The following is a 19,384-nucleotide window of genomic DNA, read 5'->3' on the forward strand; positions in this document are numbered from 1 at the left end:
CACGACCTCACATACACTCCTACCATGGCCCTCCCACACCCATGACCTGTCCACACCACCCCAAACACCCCTGCCCCCGCCACACGCCCAGTCCCCATGCACAACGACCTCCATGCCCCAATACCCACGACCCCAGTGCCCCATGTACGCACCCGCACACACTCCCCTGTGCATGTGCATAGCCCTCCCAATCTACCTTCTAATGTGCCAACCTCACTCTGCCCTATGTTCTAAGGCCTGCCCCAGCTACACACTGAATCCACGGCCCCTAGCACTGTGCCCCCACAAACCCATGCACCAAACCCCGTATCTGGGCACCAGTGTAACTTCCCCCCCAGCCCTGTACTGCAATTGGCTACCACACCTCTGTGCCCCATCCCAAGCCCTGCATCCTGCCACATGCCCGTCAAGCAAATACAAAACTTTAGATGACTAAAGGAAATTAAACTTTCAAAATCATTCTATCAAGATAATTATATCCCTGGAAGACAACAAAATATCACAAAGCATATATTTTGGAGCAGCCAGAAGGAACTTAAGGGATGCAACAAAGGCTGGGCTGAAAGAGAAATTTATTGTCCTAAAATGCCTTTATTAAAAAGCTAAGAAAGAGTAAAAATAAAGGACTTAACTGCTCATCTGGAAAAACTAGGTAAAGAACAGTAAAATAACCCCAAAGCGAATAGAAACAGAGAAATAACAAAGATTAAAGCTGATTTAAATGAACTGGAGAACAAAATAATAATGGAAAAAAAAAATAAAACTGAAGTTGGTTCTTTGAGAAAATCAATAAAATTGATAGACCCCGAGCTAGGCTGACAAAGAAAACAGAGAGAAGATGCAAAAAAAAGAAAATCTGAAATGAGAGGGGGGGTTCGTCATAAACCCAGAAGAAATAAAAAAAAAAATCATGAAAGGTACTATAAACAACTATACGCCAACAAACTAGACAAAGAAGATGAAACTGAAAAATTCCTAAAAATCCATGAACAAGCTACATTGACTCAAGAAGAAACAGAAGATTTCAACAAACTAATTACAAGTAAGAGATTCAATCAGTCATCAAAAATCTTCCAATACAGAAAAGCCCAGGGCCAGATGGCTTCATAGGGTAGTTTTAGCAAACATTCCAAAAAGAAGCAACACCAATTGTACTCTAACTTTTACAGAAAAATGAGGAAAAAGGAATACTTTCTAATTCATTTTATGAAGCTAACATCACTCTAATACCAAAACAGGGCAAAGACACTATAAGAAATGAAAACTATAGGCCAATCCCACTAATGAATATTTATGCAAAAATTATCAACAGAATACTAGCAAATTGAATCCGACAACACATTAAAAGAATTATACACCATAACCAACTGGGTTTTATACCAGGAATGCAAGGACGGTTCAAAACAAGAAAATCAATCAATGTAAAACAGCACATTAACAAATTGAAAGAGAAAAATCATATGATCATTTTGATTGATGCTGAAAAAGCATTCAACAAAATTTAATACCCTTTGCTGACAGAAACTTCAAAGGGTAGGAATCAAAGGGGAATTCCTTAATATGCCCTTTCTCAAAGTTCTAACTAGAGCCATTAGGCAGGAAAAAGAAATGAAAGGCATCCAAATTGGAAAGGAAGAAGTAAAACTTTCATTATTTGCAGATGACATGATACTATACTTGGAAAATCCTGAGAAATCTACCACAAAGCTTCTTGAGCTAATTAACAAATTCAGCAGGGTAGTGGGATACAAGCTTAATGAGTAAAAATCAATAATGTTTCCATACACAAGCAATAACCTGAGGAGTCAATTAAGGAAAAAACTCTCATTTAAAAAAGCAACTAAAATAATCAATTATCTAGGAATGAAATTAACTAGGGAAATAAAGGACCTGTACACAAATAACTACATAACGCAGCTAAAAGTAATCAAAGAAGATTTAGAAAGGCGGAAAGACATTCCTGCTCATGGGTAGGAAGATCAAAAGTAGTTAAGATGGCAATTCTATCCAAATTGTTCAACAGATTCAATGCAATACCAATCAAAATTCCAACAACCTATTTTGAAGATTTAGAAAAAGTAGTTACCAAATTCATTTGGAAGGACAAGAGACCTTGAATAGCTAAAAATATTCTAAAAAAGAACGAAGTGGGAGGATTAACACTTCTTGATTCTAAAGCTTATTATAAAGCCACAATGGTCAAAACATACAACTTAACAACAAAAGAACAAACATCCCAATTATAAAATGGTCTAAAGAATAGACATTTTTCCAAAAAGCAAATACAGATGGCCGAAAAGCACATGAAGAGATGCTCATCTTCATTAGCTGTAAGAAAAATGCAGATCAAGACTACAATGAGGTACCACTTCACCACTATAAAAACAATGGCTGCTGATAAACAAACAGGAAACTACAAATGTTGGAGAGGGTGTGGAGACATTTATGCACTACTGGTGGGAATGTATAATGGTACAGCCGCTATAGAAGACAGTCTGACAGTTCTTTGGAAAACTAAGACCCAGCAATACCACAAAATGGTATATCCCCAGAAGAGCTGAAAGCCACTGACAGAAACAGATATTTGCACACCAGTGTTCATAGCAGCATTATTTACAATCACCAAAAGATGGAAAAAACCCAAATGTCCACCAACAGACAAGTGGATAAACAAAATGTAGTATGTATGTATATATATATATATATATATATATATATGCACACACAAGATGGATGAAACTGGAGGACATAATGCTGAATGAAATAAGCCAGACACAAAAAGATAGATACTGTATCATTTTGCTTTTATGACCATGGTAAAGGTAAACACAGAGGCTTATATTCTAGAATATAAGGACCCAGAGATATACTATCAGAGATAAACTCTAAACCTAGAGATAGATGAACGACTAGCTAATGAGGTTGAACTTAAAAGTAAGAAAATGCATAGTGGCAATGGAGGTGGTTCATTAGCGGGTCTATCAGCAATATTGCCATATTGACAGTGAAAATGATTGAAAGGGGGTTTACAGAGACACATATACCCCACCAATTAACCCTACACATATAAATAAGTTCTTGCATGAACTACTTTAAAGGTATGACTCTTGTACAAAGAGTTTATAATATCAGGATATAGGGGGAAAACTACTATTGAACGCTATGGGCTATGTTTAACAGGAAGACATCAATAGTAGCACAGCAATACTGGGGTAAGTAATGGGGTGGGGGGGGGGTAGGGACAAGAGTTAAGGGGAAGTTTGAATTTCCTATCTGGGAAGGGTGTGTTTATCAGTTTTCTCTTGGGAGTAATGAAAATTATGTAAAATTGACAGTGTTGATGAGCTACTGAGTTTGAACATTATATATGATGCTCAATGAATGGATGGAGGTGGCTGAAGGATACACTGAGAAGTAGAATGGCGAACTGTAGTGTATTCTTTGCTCAAACGTTGTGCTGCTACACAAAGCAACAAACTCATGAGGCATGCAACATTGTCAATGAACCCATGGGACATTATGTGATGCAAAATAAGCTAGAAACAAAAGAGCAAATATTGTATGGTTTCATTTAGAAAATACCGTTCTACAACTAATTCTTAGGGTGTGCTTTGAAATTTATTGCTTTTTTGTATATATGTTATTTTTCACAATTAAAAATATATAACTGCATTAAAAAATATTAACAATTCACAAAACAGTAAATACTCTTCTAGAGCAAAAGAAAAGTTCCTAGTGCTAAGAGACCTGTGAGACACCATTAGGCATACTTATATACACATTATTGGAATCCCAGAAGGAAAAGAAAGTGAGAATAGGGCAGAAGAAATGTTCAAAGAAAAGATGGCAGAAAACTTAACAAATTTAATGAATGATAGAAGTATATACATTCAAGACCAAACCTTAAACAGGATAAACTCAAAGACAGTATAATCAAACTGTAGAATGCCAAGGACAATGAGAATTCTGAAAGCTTCAAGAGAAAAGGATATTCAAGGGTGGCCTTAAAACTGTGAGCCAATAAATTCTCATTTTTTAAGTAGAAAAAAAAAATTAAATTCAGATTTCTTACCAGAAACTATAGAGAACAGAAGGCAGTAAGATAAAATATTTAAAGTGCTGCAAGCAAATAATTGTCTATTACAGGTATCACACATGACTGTCTTTCAAAAATGAAGACTAAGACATTCCCAGTTATTCCAGAACATCAACTAGTACCAACCCCCATCCCCTATTATCGATAGCTCCTTCCAACATGAAAAAGTTAGAATGGGCACAGCCTAAATACCCATAAAGAGCGGGAAAAGATCAAAGGTGATGGTGGGTTTATACAGAGAAGGTAGGGCTTACAAAATGAGTATGAGCACCGAATCATTAAGCTGGTATTTCTTTTAGCCTTCAGTACCTTTGAGCAGCTAGAAATAAAAATCTAAATTTGTGAAATTATAACCCATCCCAAACTTTAAAATCTGTTCTACAACTAACTGCTGTGATGTACTTTGAAATTTTTTGCTTTTATGTATATATGTTATTCAAAAGAAGGAGGAGTATAACAGAAAAGACAGGATTTAATAAATGAGTATGACTGCTGAATCATTATATTGATATTTCTGTTGTTCTCTAGTGTCTTGGAGCAGCTAGAAGGAAAAATGAAAAATTGTGAAACTGTAACCCATACCAAACTTTAAAATCTGTTTTATAACTACTTGTTAGAATGTACATGGAAATTTATTGCTTTTTTGTATATATTCTATATTACACAATAAAAAAAAAGGTATCTCCAGATAAACAACAGCTAATGGAACATGCTTATAGATCCTCCCTATAAGCAATTCTAAAAGGAGTTGTTCAGATTATACTTTATTCTTCATTAACAAAGTACTAGCAAACGGAATTAGCAACATGTAGAAAGGATTATATACCATGAGCTAACATGATTTATCTAAGGAATTCAATGTTAGTTTAATATCTGAAAATAAAGTAAGGTTATATACCAGATCAGTAGAGTATAAGACAAAAGCCACATGATTTTCTCAAAAGATACAGAAAAGTATTTGAAGAAATTCCAATATCCAGTCATGATAAAAACACCGAACAATGTAGAAATGGAAAGGAACTTTCTGAACCTGGAAAAGGGCATCTGTGAAAATTCACAGCTAACATCATACATAATGGTGAAGGACTGAATACTTTTCCCCTAAGGTTAGGAATGAATCAAAGACATCTGCTCTTGTTATGTTCATATGTTATATACTTTCAATATTGTACTACAAGTTTTGGCTATGGCAATTAGCCAAAGAAATGAATGAATGAATGAAGGCATATTGCAAAGGAAGAAGTAAAACTATTTCCACCTACAGACAACATGATCTTGTATATAAAAATTCCTAATAAATGTACTAAAATGTACTTGAACTAATAAGGTTGCAGGATATATGGTTAATATATAAATATCAATCATATTTCTATACACTAAAAATGAACAATTCAAAATAAAATTGAGAAACCAATCCCATTTACAACAGCATAAAAAAAATAAAACGCTTAGGAATAAATTTAACAAAATAAGCATAAAACTCACACTCTGAAAACTAAAAACATTTTTTGGGAAAAATTAAAGAAGACCTAAATAAATGGAAAGACATTTCATGTTAACAGATTTTTAGACTACTTAATATTGTTAAGATGTCAATAATCCCCAAACAGGTCTGCAAATTCAATGCAATACTTTAAAAATCCAAACTGGCTTCCCTGCAAAGATTTCAAGTTCATCAAAAGATTTATATAGAAAGTAAAGAGACCCAGATTAATCAAAACAATCCTGAAAAAGAACAAGATTGGAAGGATTTTTTTTCTAAGTGAAAGAATTCCTCATCCCCCTTAATTGACATATTTTGAATCCAAAGTAATCACTATTTTTTCTCCTTCCTTCATGCATTCATTCTCTCTGACTCTCTATTATATGATTTGGATTTGATATGATTTGGATTTGATAGTTTAAAGAAGAATTAGCTTCTTTCTAAGAAGAATTACCCAGTTGAACAGCTTTTTTTATTCAATAAACCAATTTGTATTTTGATATCTGAATTGTAAATCAGCAAAGAAGAAAACTAGACATAAATGCTTTTAAACACTTGAAGGCACTACACTATCTTTCCAAAAAAGAAATTCTCTATATGCTTAATATCTTTCCAAAACAGAAATTCTCTATATGCTTAATAAAATCTTCAAGCAAAACTAATACATGACTAGTTAAGTCACTTCAAATTTAGTGTTAAGCAACATTTTTCAGTAAGTAAGCAAGTTCACATTTTGTCCAGGAATTAACTTATCTTTCTATTACCTGAACAACTGGTAACTAAAATATTTAGTTCTCAGCTTAAAAAATGTTATATAAATTGTCAAGAATACTTACTAAAAATTGAGAGAAAGGCTCAAAAAACATTTTGAATCAGACAGAAAAAAGTCTTAACAACATTATCATTACAGTCTAGCTAGGATTGCAGAATGGAAAAGCAGAGTTCAAGAGCTGGAACTACAGGTTTGAATCCCAATCTTTAATTTTATAACCAACGAATCTCCAAGAGCCTGAATGTCCTTGGGATAAAATGGGCACAGAAAGGACTTAATGGTATAATCTATGCAAAACTGCCTCAAAACCTATTAGTTATTGCAAAAACTATTTATTTTTTTTAACAGGAAATGCTTCCTGTTATGTTAAAAACACATTTCCCCTCAGTTATTCCACACACTTATTGTAAGCTACAGTTGCATATTTTTTCAGACAACACTTGATTGTCAGTTTATGAACTTCGATCACTAAACTGTCATAGCAGTTTGAGCAAATTTCAAGAAGTAGCTCTTAAATTTTTAACAGCTTAAGTAAGCTGATTAAGAAACTGATTCAGAAGTTGGCTAGAGACAGAGGAGGCAGGGCAAGATGGCGGTGTAGGGAGGTATAGAATTTAGCTAGTCCTCTAGAGCACTAGTAAATAGCCAGGAAATGTCTGAACAACTGTTTGGGTGACTCCCATGACCAGATACACATTGTACAGCAGTCTGGAACAGGTGTAAGGGCTGAGATCACAGGGGAGAATTGTAAGTAAAGTCTCCCAAAGTGTGGAGGCAGGCGCCCCTGCCCCACTGGCATGGCAGACTGTTTTGTAGTTATTTCCCAGAAGGAAAAAGAAGCAGTCTTTACTAGGACCAAGGTAAGGTAGCTCAATCAAGCTCCAACTATGAAATTAATTAATAAATTTGAACTGCTGAATATAAGCTCTGAGCACAGATAAACCTGGAGCAAGAACAAAAGGAACCAAAAAATTTCTGCACAGCAGAGTAGAGGCAGGAGTGAAAAAAAAGAAAAGAAAAGAAAATGGAGGTTTTGGGAGTTGGCTGAGCTCAGAATACTGGAAAAGGGCTGTGCCAAAAGAAAGGGGGAGGGGGGCACAAAGCACCAGGTACCAACTCCAGTTCTTGATTGGCAAACCCAGGGGGCTGTGGTCCAGCTTTATTCCATTTTTTTTTTTTAACTTTTTAGTAGCCCATCAAATGCTTCAGGCATTCTCAGGTTTTAGCACTGCCCAGGCAAGGGCGGAGTTAAGGTGTGTCTTCGGGACAATGTAACTAGAAAGATGAAGGAGAAAATTTCCAAAAGGGCATATCTTCCCCAAGATAAGGGGAAGGGCACAGCACAAGTGGGTATTCTTATTCAGAGAGTTCAGACCCCAGGAGCTGGAAAACAGAAGCAGCTTAAGTCTGCCTTCTGCCGCAGCCACTATCTCAACCACATTCCTGGCAGGAAAAGGGTCTGCTGAGAATTTGAGGCACTGTACCACTTTGCTGGTAGAGAGATGCAGGCTGACAAGCACCACCTGTTGGGCATGATAGGAAAAACAGAATCAAAGGGCCTCACAGGAAAGACTGGTAGACTACTGGGTCTCATCCTTAGGTAAACTTGATACTGATTACACCCTCTCCTGAGTCCTGAATTCAGAATTCAGTTCTGAATTTTTGATAATGATTGTATAACTATATAGCTTTTATCGTGTGATTGTGTGATTGTGAAAACCTTTATTATTACTTTATTTTCTTGGAGTAATGAAATGTTCAAAAATTGATTGTGGTGATGAAAAGGACAACTATGTGGTGATACTGTGAGCCACTGATTATATACTTTGGATAGATTATTTGGTGTGTGAATATATCTCAATAAATTTGCACTAAAAAGTAGTAAAAGGAAAAAAACGTTGGTTGCATGATGGCAGAGCGACAGAATGAGTGGTCTATGAGGCCAGAATATATATAATTAATATGTATTTGCCTGATGCTAAAAGATCCTAAGGTTCAAAATGGTTATATCTATGTATGCATTCAATTTAACAAATATCCTAGATACAAAATCAATAAATCAACTGCATTTTGAAACATGATTAATACAATAATTAGAAATATAATAGCAATGAGAATTGTGAAATTCCTATAAATAAATCTCATGGAGATGCGCAAGTCTGCTATGGAGAAAATTATAAAACTATGTTTGTAAATAAATGGAAAGAAGGTATTACGTATGTTTCCTAATCTGAAGACTTGATATTATATTATAAAGATGTTAACCCCCTCAAAAGGGATATACAGATTTAATGCAACTTAAATTAAAATCCCCACAGAATTTTTGTGGAACTTGATAAAGTAATAAACCAATATGGCAGAACAAAGATCCAAGAATATCAAAGACACAACTAAAGTACAAGATTAACAGTTACAAAGCTTTACTAATTACCTTATTTTATTGACTCTAAGATGAACTTTATATCACATTTTAACATCTAAGCAAAATATTTAACATCTATGGAATTGGGATGCATCTTAAGATCAACTGTATCTCACAACAGCAGATGGCCAGGTGGCTGTGTGCAAATTGAATCCTATCTGTTTACATTGATTGAGATAAGTACGTTATTGGTACAATGCATATTAAGTTTAATGTGGCTAAAAATGTCTCCAAAAAATTATATAATTATTCTGCATCGAAGTGAAAAATTTTTCTGTACTCAAAAAACATGGAAAAAAAAGAGCAAGGAATGAATCAGATTTCAGTGAAACAAAGTAAAACTTGTATATTTTAAGTGAGCTAAGAATGAAAGACATCCTAAAGTAGATGAAACTACATTGCATTTTATTGCTGGATTGTCTATCATTGATTAAACAAGAATAAAAGGGAGGAGAAATTTTCAAATTCCTTTGTGGTAGAAAGAATAATCACCCCCAAAGATTTCCATACCTTAAAACCCTGGAACCTGCGAATGTTTCCTTATATGGGAAAAGGGACTTAGCAGATGTGATGAACGTTATAGACCTTGAAATGGGGACACTATCCTGAATTATCCCAATGGGCCCAATCTAATCACAAAAATCCTTAAAACTGGAAGAAGATAGAAGAGGGAGTCAGAGAGATGGACCTGCAAAAGCTGGCTTTGAAGATGGAGAGGGGGCCAAAAGACAAGGAATGTAGCAATCTAGAGAAGCTAGGAATTGCTCTCGGCTAGCTTACAGGCATAAAGAAAACAAAAGTCCTTAGTTTTAAAACCAGAAGAAACTGAAATTCTTCCAACATCCCAAATAAGCAGGAAACAGATTCTCCTAACGTAGCCAGAAAGGAATAACCTAGCGATACCCTGATTTTAGCAAAGTGAAATAAATGTCAGACTCCCAAACTACAGATATTTAAATTAATAATTTGGGTTATTTAAAGCCATTACTACTGGTAATATATTTACTACAACAAAAGAAAATTAATATACCTTTGAAATACATAAAAAAAATTTCTATGGAATAAGATGTGTCCTGCAGAACTGTTATTAAGGAATTATGTCAGATTCATTGACAACATTTTTCCATCTTAGTGATTCATAAAAAAAAAAGATAAGCATTTCAATTGATTTCTTAAATTTAAAGAAAATGTCACAAAGAGACTAAAGGAATTAATACAAAGACTAGCGATAGACTGATGCACTTAGGGAAACTTGATTTATCAAAGAGTGGGCATTGTGAAAATTAGGGAAATGATAGATCATCCACTAAATCGGATGAGACAACTGGTTTATGCAAATTTTTAAAAAGGGAAGAAACTGAATCTCTACCTCATAATGAAATTTTAATTCAGATCAATTAAATATTTTAATGTGAGAGCAAAATTCTGAAACTTTCAGAAGAAAATATAGGAAAATATTTTCATGACCTTGTGGTAAAAGTTTTTTAAAACAAGGCTCAGAATGGATAAACTGTAAAGGAAAAGATGAATAAATTTGACCAAATTAAAATTAGGAACTTTTATTCATCATAAGATTCCAGAAAATGGGTAGGAAAAACAAGCCATAAATTTGAGAAAATATTGGTAAAATACATAACTAACTTTGTATTAGCATTGAGAATACATAAAGAACCTCTATGAATCAGTAAGTAAAAAACAGAAAATCCAATAGAAAAATGGGCAAATTACATGAACAGGCTTTTCACAAAAGAGGAAAAATGAATTTTCCACAAACATATATATATAATCAATCTTGGTTTGCATATGAAGATGGTACAATCATTTTGGTACACAACTTGGCATTACTTACTGTAGCTGAGCATTAATGAACACATCTGTTCCTATGCTAAGTATATATACACAAGAAAATCCCTAACATACATGTTCTAGGAGACATGTACAAAGCAGCCCTGTCTGTAATAGCAATAAAAAAAAATAATCCATATGTCAATCAAATGTAGAATAAATAAACTGTCATACTCATATTATGGAATACTATGTAACAGTAAATATAAACGAACAAGGACTTTATGTGTCACCACTGACAAATGCCAGAAACTAAATACTGAAAGAAGAAAGTCATAAAGACATTCATAAAGTATGTTTCCATCTACTTGAGGTTTAAACATAAGCAAAATGAAGCAATATATTATTTAGCAATATACATATATACAGGTGATAAATATATAAAGAAAGTTAGGAAATTATTAACATCAGATTCTGAAGAGGTAGATTTACTGTAAAGCCAATAATGCTTAAGCTTCAGGGCCCTCATTTGAATAAGTCCTTCCAAGACTCGACACTTAATTTGGAATTTATAATTTTAAAGTCTTATTCTTAAAAAGAACTCTCACACCACTAAAGTGCGTAATCCACAAATTGCATTTATTTTCACTCAGAATGGGAGCTGCCATGGGGGAGAGGTAAAAGTATTGGAATGTAACCACAGTAGGGGACACAAGGGCCTCTGCTGTATTGGCAATGTTCACATTCTTAGACAAGGTAGTAAGTTGGTGAGTATTCATTATATGTTATTTAATATATACATATCTTTTATACATTCTCATTCATTCATGAAAGATACATTCCATAACCTTTTTTAAAAAGGGTATAATTAATCCTATTATTCAGTGACACAATTTTAGAATATAGCCTCAGTATATTACTTGGGGGCCATGCATTTCTGGTGGGGGATCAAAGAATAAGAAAAGAAACACAAAAAAAAGTAAAATAGAACATTTGTCATCATTATATATGTACTCTTATGTGTACCCCAGAAAATGTCCAGGGTGGAATTCAAAAGCAGAGCCTAAGTAATACTGGTAAAAGTGGGATGACAAGCTGTCTCCCAGACTTGGCTTAAAAATTAATAGCAACTGTAGGTAGCAGAGAAGCTTAGACTACCTATAGGCATGCCTCAGAGTTATTTCTGGAGGATCTCTGTTGTTCCTCAGATGTGACCTCAGTCTCTCTAAGCCCAATTCTGCAAGTGAAATCATTGCCTTCCCTGCTACGTGGGACATGACATGCAGGGATAAAAGTCTCCCTGGCAACATGGGAAATGACTCCCAGAGATGAGTCCAGACCTGGCACTGTCATAATAATACTGACAATTATTATGTCAATAATTCCATCTTGACCAAAAGGGGGAAAGGAAGTGTAATTAATAAAGTATCAGTGGCAGACAGAGTTCAAATAAAGTCGAGAGGCTACTCTGGAGGTGGCTTTAATGCAAGCTTCAGGTAGACCTTGCTACCTATCATAACCTGACAATCCCATACAGGACCATTCCAGCCAATCCTAAAGAACATCAAAGGCAATTTGTAAGATTCTATAAGGATTCCAGGCACTAGAGTAACCTTCCAGAAACTTACAACCTCCATATGGGTCCTTGATCCAGATAAATCCTGAAACCTAGCCCAGTCTCTCCAGAACATCAGATAGTTCCACCTCCCTTCACCATATTAGTGACAAACTCTTTCAATATCAAAAATTTAGCATTGCCATAGCCCAAACAATTCCAAAGAAAGGTCTGGAAGGATCAAAGGTGATGGTGGAATTATACATAGAAGACAGTACTTAACAAATGAAAATGAATACTGAATCATTAAATTGATATCTCTTTTAGTCTCCAGTATTTTAGAGCACCTAGAAGTAAAAACCTAAAATTGTGAAATTACAACCCATGCCAAAGTCTGAAATATATTCTACAACTAATTGTGGTGCTGTGCTTTGAAATTTATAGCTTTTTTGTATAAAAAGAAGGGGGGAAAAAGTCAATTGTGATGATAAAAAAATATTTAAGCCCTCTAGCCTCCTATATCCTGGAGTAGCTAGAAGGAAAAATATAAGAGGATCGTATGGTAGTCCATGACAAACTCTGAGATCTGTCCTGTAACCAATTATTGTAGAGTATGTTGAAAACTGTTGCTTTTCTATTTTTTTGCTTTGTATATATTGTTATACTATACAATAAAAAAGTTAAAAAAAAATTAATAGCTACTATTTGGCTACCAAATGTTGAGTGCTATGTGCCAAGACATAGAGCTAGGAACTTCAAAATGTTATTTTCTTTCACTCTCAAAGCAACTATACAAGATGCCAAACCCATCTTTTTCCACTACCCAATGGTCATAAACTGAGCTTCCATGGGCAACACTGACACTTACACACTCTTAAGGTTTTCACAATCATTTTACCTTGTCAACCTTTGAACCACTCCATACCACACCCACCTCTTAGAGTGGTAAAAGCTAAATGGGATATCAAACGAATACTTAATTCCTCCATTCTAAGTAGATACTCTATCTGGTCTACACAGAAGCTGTAGCTCCTCCCTACCCTCCTAAACATGAATCTTGAAGTGAAAGAACAGAAAGAAGCTCTATATGCACAGTATTAAAGAGATAAAATACATTCAGCCCCAATCCTGAGGTGCTTATCATGTAAAATAGAAAGAACAAATGAAGATTGAGAACACAGAACCACAAGAAAATAAATGTGAAAAATATTTAAAATTTGTAGTAAATATGAAGATCTCATAATAGAAGTAAAAACCATCTTTTATACATTTCTACAAGTATCCCTCAGGTTTGAAATTGAGGGTAACAGTCATAGTAAAAAATACATTTAATCATTAAGAGCTGTCTAAAAATTTCCAAATTCCCCTTCTAGCATTTAAGGCATGAAATTTGAAAATACAAATGGTAAAACAAGTAATCGATTCAATTTTTTTTTAAGCCCATATGAATAAGGATTTTAATACCTCTTCAGGCCTTCCCAAAGCTGGAGTTCCTGTTAGAAGAATAGCTCGTGTGGCTTTCTGTACTAATGGCAATAAAATCTTGCTGCGGGTGGCATTTCTGGACTTCATGTAGTGTGATTCATCTACTATAACTACTTTGAAATTCTGGTTATTTAGTGCATCTATCAAAGTCTTTGCATCTGTGGTTAAAAGACCATAACCCAGAACTGTCACTTTGCTGGATGATATCCTCCTAGAAAAGAAAGATGCATTACTTTAGTAATATTCCAGTAACCAATTTATCATAAAGAATACAAAACTCTTTCAAACAGAAATACAAGGAAAAGAAAGAAGAAAGGGGAAAAATAATTCTGCTGGTTTGAAAGGATTTATGTACCCTAGAAAAGCTATGATATAATCCTAAGCAATCATGTGGGAGCAACTGTTTCTCTTAATCCCTATTCAGTGCTATAGGTTGGAAACTTGACTGGGTTATCTCCATGGAGATGTGACTCAATCAACGTGGGTATTAAACTTGATTAGATAGAGACGTGTCTCTACCGATTCTGTGTGGGTCTTGATTAGTTTACTGGAATCCTATAAAAGAGGGAACATTTTGGAGAAATTTGGAGATTCAGAGAAGGCAGTGCAGAACAACATAGCCAGAGAAGCAGAGAGTTCACCAGCCGGTGACCTTTGGAGATGAAAAAGGAAAATTCCTCCTGGGGAGCTTCATGAAACAGGAAGCCAGGAGAGGAAGCTAGCAGATGACGCTGTGTTTGCCATGTGCCTCTCCAGCCAAGAGAGAAACCTTGACGGTATTCGCCATGTACCTTTCCACTTGAGAGAGAAATTCCGACGGTGTTTGCCATGTGCCTTTCCAGATAAGAAAGAAACTCTATGTTCTCCATGTGCCTTTCCACTTGAGAGAGAAAACCCAAATTTCATCGGTCTTCTTGAACCAAGGTCTCTTTCCCTAGATGCCATACATTGGACATTTCTATAGACTTGTTTTAATTGGGACATTATCTCAGCCTCTGAAATGTAAACTAGCAACTTATTAATTTCCTCTTTTTAAAAACCATTCCATTTCTGGCATATTGCATTCCAGCAGCTAGCAAACTAGAACAATACATGGTAAGTAATACTATTGAAATCCAGTTTCTCTTAAGAGTTTAGTCTTCAAATGTGGTAAACCTGAAACTAAAATACGTAACTTTTGTTAACTAAAACCAAATTTTTGGTTAAATGATCTTTGAAGATTCTGACATATATAGGAAGTCAAATTTTACTAAGAACATGACACTCAGAGTATTTGCTACCATGCATCTAAGATCAACTATAAAGTGAATACTTAAATATTAATTGGCTCCTAAATAAAATCTTCCCCTAAGTCTTATGCTAGCAGTGTTTCTCAACCAGGGTGCTATTGGTATTTGGGACAGGGAAATACTCAGTATTTTGGTGGAGTACAGTGCACTGCAGGGTATTTCACATTCCTGGTTCTACCTACCAATCAAAGGTCAATAGGGCCCCTTAGTAATGTGACAATGAAAATCTGTCCTGGGCCACGGGGTGATGTGATGTGGGAAGAGGTATGGGTTTTGCCCCAGGCAGAGAACCACTGGGCTAAAGTGATTCCTCATCTTCTGAACCATCACTACAATTTATAAAAACTATGATATTATTTATCATACTGTCTTACAAGTAATTTTTAATACATATTTATCTCCCTTATCATATCATGAGATTGGTGAAGCAGGTAATATGTCTTATTCATCTTTGCATATACAGTACTGTGCTCCCAGTGAAAGTTTGTAGGATGAAATAATTAGACAACTAAATACATGAAAATTAAAAGAGATACTGCCCAACCTTGAAAGTGAAATCATTGCCCTCCCCTTTATGAGGGACAGGGCATCCAGGGGTAAAAGTCTCCCTGGCGCTGTGGGAGATGAGGCCCTGGGATAAGTCTGGCCCTGGCACCGTGGGATCAATAATTCCACCCTGAACAAAAGGGGAAAAGAACTGTAACTAATAAAGTATCAGTGGAAGACAGAGAGTTCAAATAGAGACAAGAGGCTACTCTGGAGGTTGCTCTTACGTAAGCTTCAATTAGACATTGCTACCTATCATAACCTACCAAACCCCAGCCAGGACAATTCCAGTCAATCTTAAAGAACACCTAGGGCAATATATAAAATCACACAAGGGTTTTATGCACTAGAGTAACTTTTCAGAAACCTACAACCTCCAGATGGGTCCATGGACTAGATAAGTCCTGAAACCTAGAGGGTCCAGCCTGTCCAGAACATCAGTCAGTTCCATCTCCCTACCCCATATTACTGACAGACCCTTCCAACAGGAAAAAGTTAGAATGACCTTGGACCAAACACCCCTAAAGAGAGGGACAGAAGATCAAAGGTGATGGAGGAGTTACATAGAAAAGATAGGATTTAACAAACAAATATGATTGCTGAATCATTAAATTGATATGTCTAGTCTCCAGTATCTTAGAGGAGCTAAAAGTAAACACCTAAAATCGTGGAACTGTAACCTATGCCAAACTCTGAAATATATTCTACAACTAACTGTGGTGCTGTGCTTTGAAATTTATTGCTTTTTTATATATATGCTACTTTCCAAAAAAAAGGGGAAAAAAGTTGATCATGATGATAAAAAAATATTTATGCCTTTTAGCCTCCTATATTCTGGAGCAGCTAGGAGGAAAAATCTGAGATGATGATATGGTAGCCCATGACAAACTCTGGGATCTGTCCTGTAACTACTTATTGAAGAGTACTTTGAAAACTATTGTTTTTTTCTTTCTTTGCTTTGTATTTATGTTATATTGCAGGATAAACAAAGTTAAAAAAAAAAGAAAGAAAGAAATACCACTTTTGAATTCCTTAGATCTGGTGAAAAATACAAGACAAAGTCACTCCTCCGTAGAAAAGGCAGAGCTGCTTGTAGCCAGTACCAATATGGCAACTGCATTTCAAGCCCTAGATAAATCTACTTCTTCTAGTTTGCTAGCTGCTGGAATGTAATGTACCAGAAATGGAATGGCTTTTAAAAAGGGGAATTTAATAAGTTGCTAGTTTACAGTTTTAAGGCCAAGAAAATGTCCCAATTACAATAAGTCTATAGAAATGTCCAAAGGCATCTAGGGAAAGATTCCTTGGTTCAAGAAGGCAGATAAAGTTCAGGGTTTCTCTCTAGTGAGAAAGCATAGGGAGAACATAGTCATAGTTTCTCTCTCATCTGGAAAGGTACATGGTTGACCTGGTCAGGGTTCCTCTGTTATCTGGAAGGGCACACGGTGAACACGGTGTCCTACTAGCTTCTTCTCCTGGCTTCCTGTTTCATGAAGCTCCCCGGGAGGCATTTTCCTTCTTCATCTCCAAAGGTCTGCTTCTTGTGGCTATGTCATTCTGCTCTGCTCTCTCTGAATCTCTCTCACTCTCCAAAATGTTATCTCTTTTATAGGACTCCAGAAACTAATCAAGACCCACCCAAATGGGTGGTGACATGTCACCTAATCCAGTTTAAAAACCACTCTTGATTAAATCACATGTCCAGGGAAATGATCTGATTACAGTTTCAAACATATAGTATTGAATAGGGATTATTCTGCCTTTATGAAATGGGATTTAAATTAAAACATGGCTTTTCTAGGGAACATACATCCTTTCAAACCAGCACACTACTTAACACAGAGATTTATGATTTTCTTACTATACTCAAAAATAAGAGTATTTTTTTTTATAAATAAGAAAACTCTGCAAAATAAAAGTTCAGGGCTAATATTACTAAATAACTAAATATACAGAAGACAAGGGCTACCAAGACCTTTAGCGCAATCTTTATAGCTTCTATCCTTCCAGCTCTTAAGTAGTGAATAGTCCTAGCATGACTAACATGCCAGAGGAAGGATACATATTAGTGGTAAAAAAAAATAAAATCAAATCAAAACACTGACACATGTGGATATATACCTAAAGCTATGTTTCATGAAATACCTGGAAGACATCAGGTAAGTATTCTGCCCTTACCTGACATTCTGCAGAAAAATTACACTCTGTGATGGGAGCCCTTTCTAAAGTATTGTGGTATTATTCAAATAAAAATATTAACCACTATAGAGATCCAAGAATGTATTTCCAAAACAATGAAAATTACATGACAGAAATGTTATAAAATTGATAAAGTAGAAATATTTTAAGAAAATGTAAATGTAAGTATTCAAATAAAGAACAGCTAATGGTTATGGAAGCTTTAAGAAACTCTACATTCCCCGAATTTTTAAATTTTATGCAGTGATATTGGAGGGGGTGTTATTTATAATTACTGTCTACATTTTATTTTGTTGACACTAATGGTGTCCAAATTTCCCAGGACTCATAAAGACTATTTTTTCGAATTAGGTACCAAGGTTGAAAGAGAAATGGCACTCCGCCCACAGTTTGTCTGGTTCCTCCTTCCACATTCACAAAGGTCAACTTTACTTCTTCAAATGTTCTTTATGAGTCTTAGAGAACACAATACAATACAATAATAACACATTAAACAAGTCTCAAGAATTAACAGACATTTATTTCAGGAAAATGTATTGCTTTTTACGTAAGGCTTAATTTTATAAAGAAAGCAAGATCATCTTAATAAGATTCGCTTTGATACTCCATGTAATAACTTATCAATATTCAAACTGAATTACTTATTCCAAACTCTGGAAACAAGTAAAAGATACACTTTACTATAACTGATTTTTAGAGTAAGGATCTCAAATAAGCAAGAGGCAAAAATTCTCAAGATATAAAATATGAAATTTATAAATTAATATAAAGAAAATAAAATTTGTTAAAACTAATTTTTAGTAATACATAAAACTTGAATAAAAGTTCACAAATGTTAATATATTCACTGAGAGATTGGGAAATTTATTTTTGAACCCTAAAATAATAGTATGTTTACATATGTCTAAAATATGTATATTACATTTATCTCTAAAATTATGCATACATTACATATACTTTTACATACATTATCAAGGAACTTACACTGTTGGAAACAAATTTTCTTGGAAAATAATTCATACTAAAACAATGTAAAATAAAAATTTTCCACACTACCCTCCACTCTAAAATATGATCTGTAGTCATATTTCATTTGAAATATGGTTAATACTAAATAGAAGCAAGAAAGAAACTTTTTTTAAAAGATTAAAACATTCTTACCCAATATCGGTTTTACTCTGAATCACACTGATTTCTTCAGGACCCAGTTCTGGAATCCATTTCTCTATTTCTTCTGTCCAAGGATACCTCAGCGATGAAGGGACCACTACTAAAAGAGGCCATTCTTCTTTATAGAAGTAAGTGATTGCAATTGCCTGGATTGTCTTTCCTAGTCCCATCTAAATTATTAAAACAACAAAAATAAAAAATAAAGGCTAACATATTTCAAAAAAATATTTACCAAACATTTTGAATAAATGTTGAAGAGTGCTTTGAAAACTATTGCTTTTTTATTTCTTTGCTTTATACATATGTTATATTATACAATAAAGAAATTTAAAAAATAAATGTGGGGCGGTGCAATAGTGGCTCAGTGGCAGAATTCCTGCCTACCATGATGGAGACTAGGGTCCGATTCCCAGAGTCTGCCCATGCCAAAAAAAAAATGTGGAAGCTATGTATTTATATTTTACTCTTTCAAAGGAGTAAGCGGGATGATATATAAGGAAAAATTTATGTGTTTCCTGGGGAAAAACTATTTCACACAATAAGAGAAAGAACAAACGTAATATTTTGAATTTCAAAAAGTCT

General features: G+C 34.8%; 1 protein-coding gene across 9 annotated transcripts in view; it reads right to left on the reverse strand.

Annotated features, from left to right (window-relative positions):
• Nucleotides 1–19,384, reverse strand: part of ZRANB3 (zinc finger RANBP2-type containing 3) — a 382,105-nt gene that overhangs the window by 182,452 nt on the left and 180,269 nt on the right. For 8 of the 9 annotated variants that reach the window (XM_077153668.1, XM_077153667.1, XM_077153662.1 and 5 more), the window contains 2 exons: nt 18,794–18,972; nt 13,578–13,809 (listed from right to left, as the gene is read on the reverse strand). The exons of the other annotated variant lie outside the window; for it this stretch is intronic. In XM_077153668.1, coding sequence (XP_077009783.1) covers nt 13,578–13,809; nt 18,794–18,972 — 411 coding nt within the window. The remainder of the gene's footprint in view (nt 1–13,577; nt 13,810–18,793; nt 18,973–19,384) is intronic. 9 annotated transcript variants of the gene reach the window in all.

This window comes from Tamandua tetradactyla, chromosome 3 (assembly GCF_023851605.1).
Source record: "Tamandua tetradactyla isolate mTamTet1 chromosome 3, mTamTet1.pri, whole genome shotgun sequence".
NCBI lineage: Eukaryota > Metazoa > Chordata > Mammalia > Pilosa > Myrmecophagidae > Tamandua > Tamandua tetradactyla.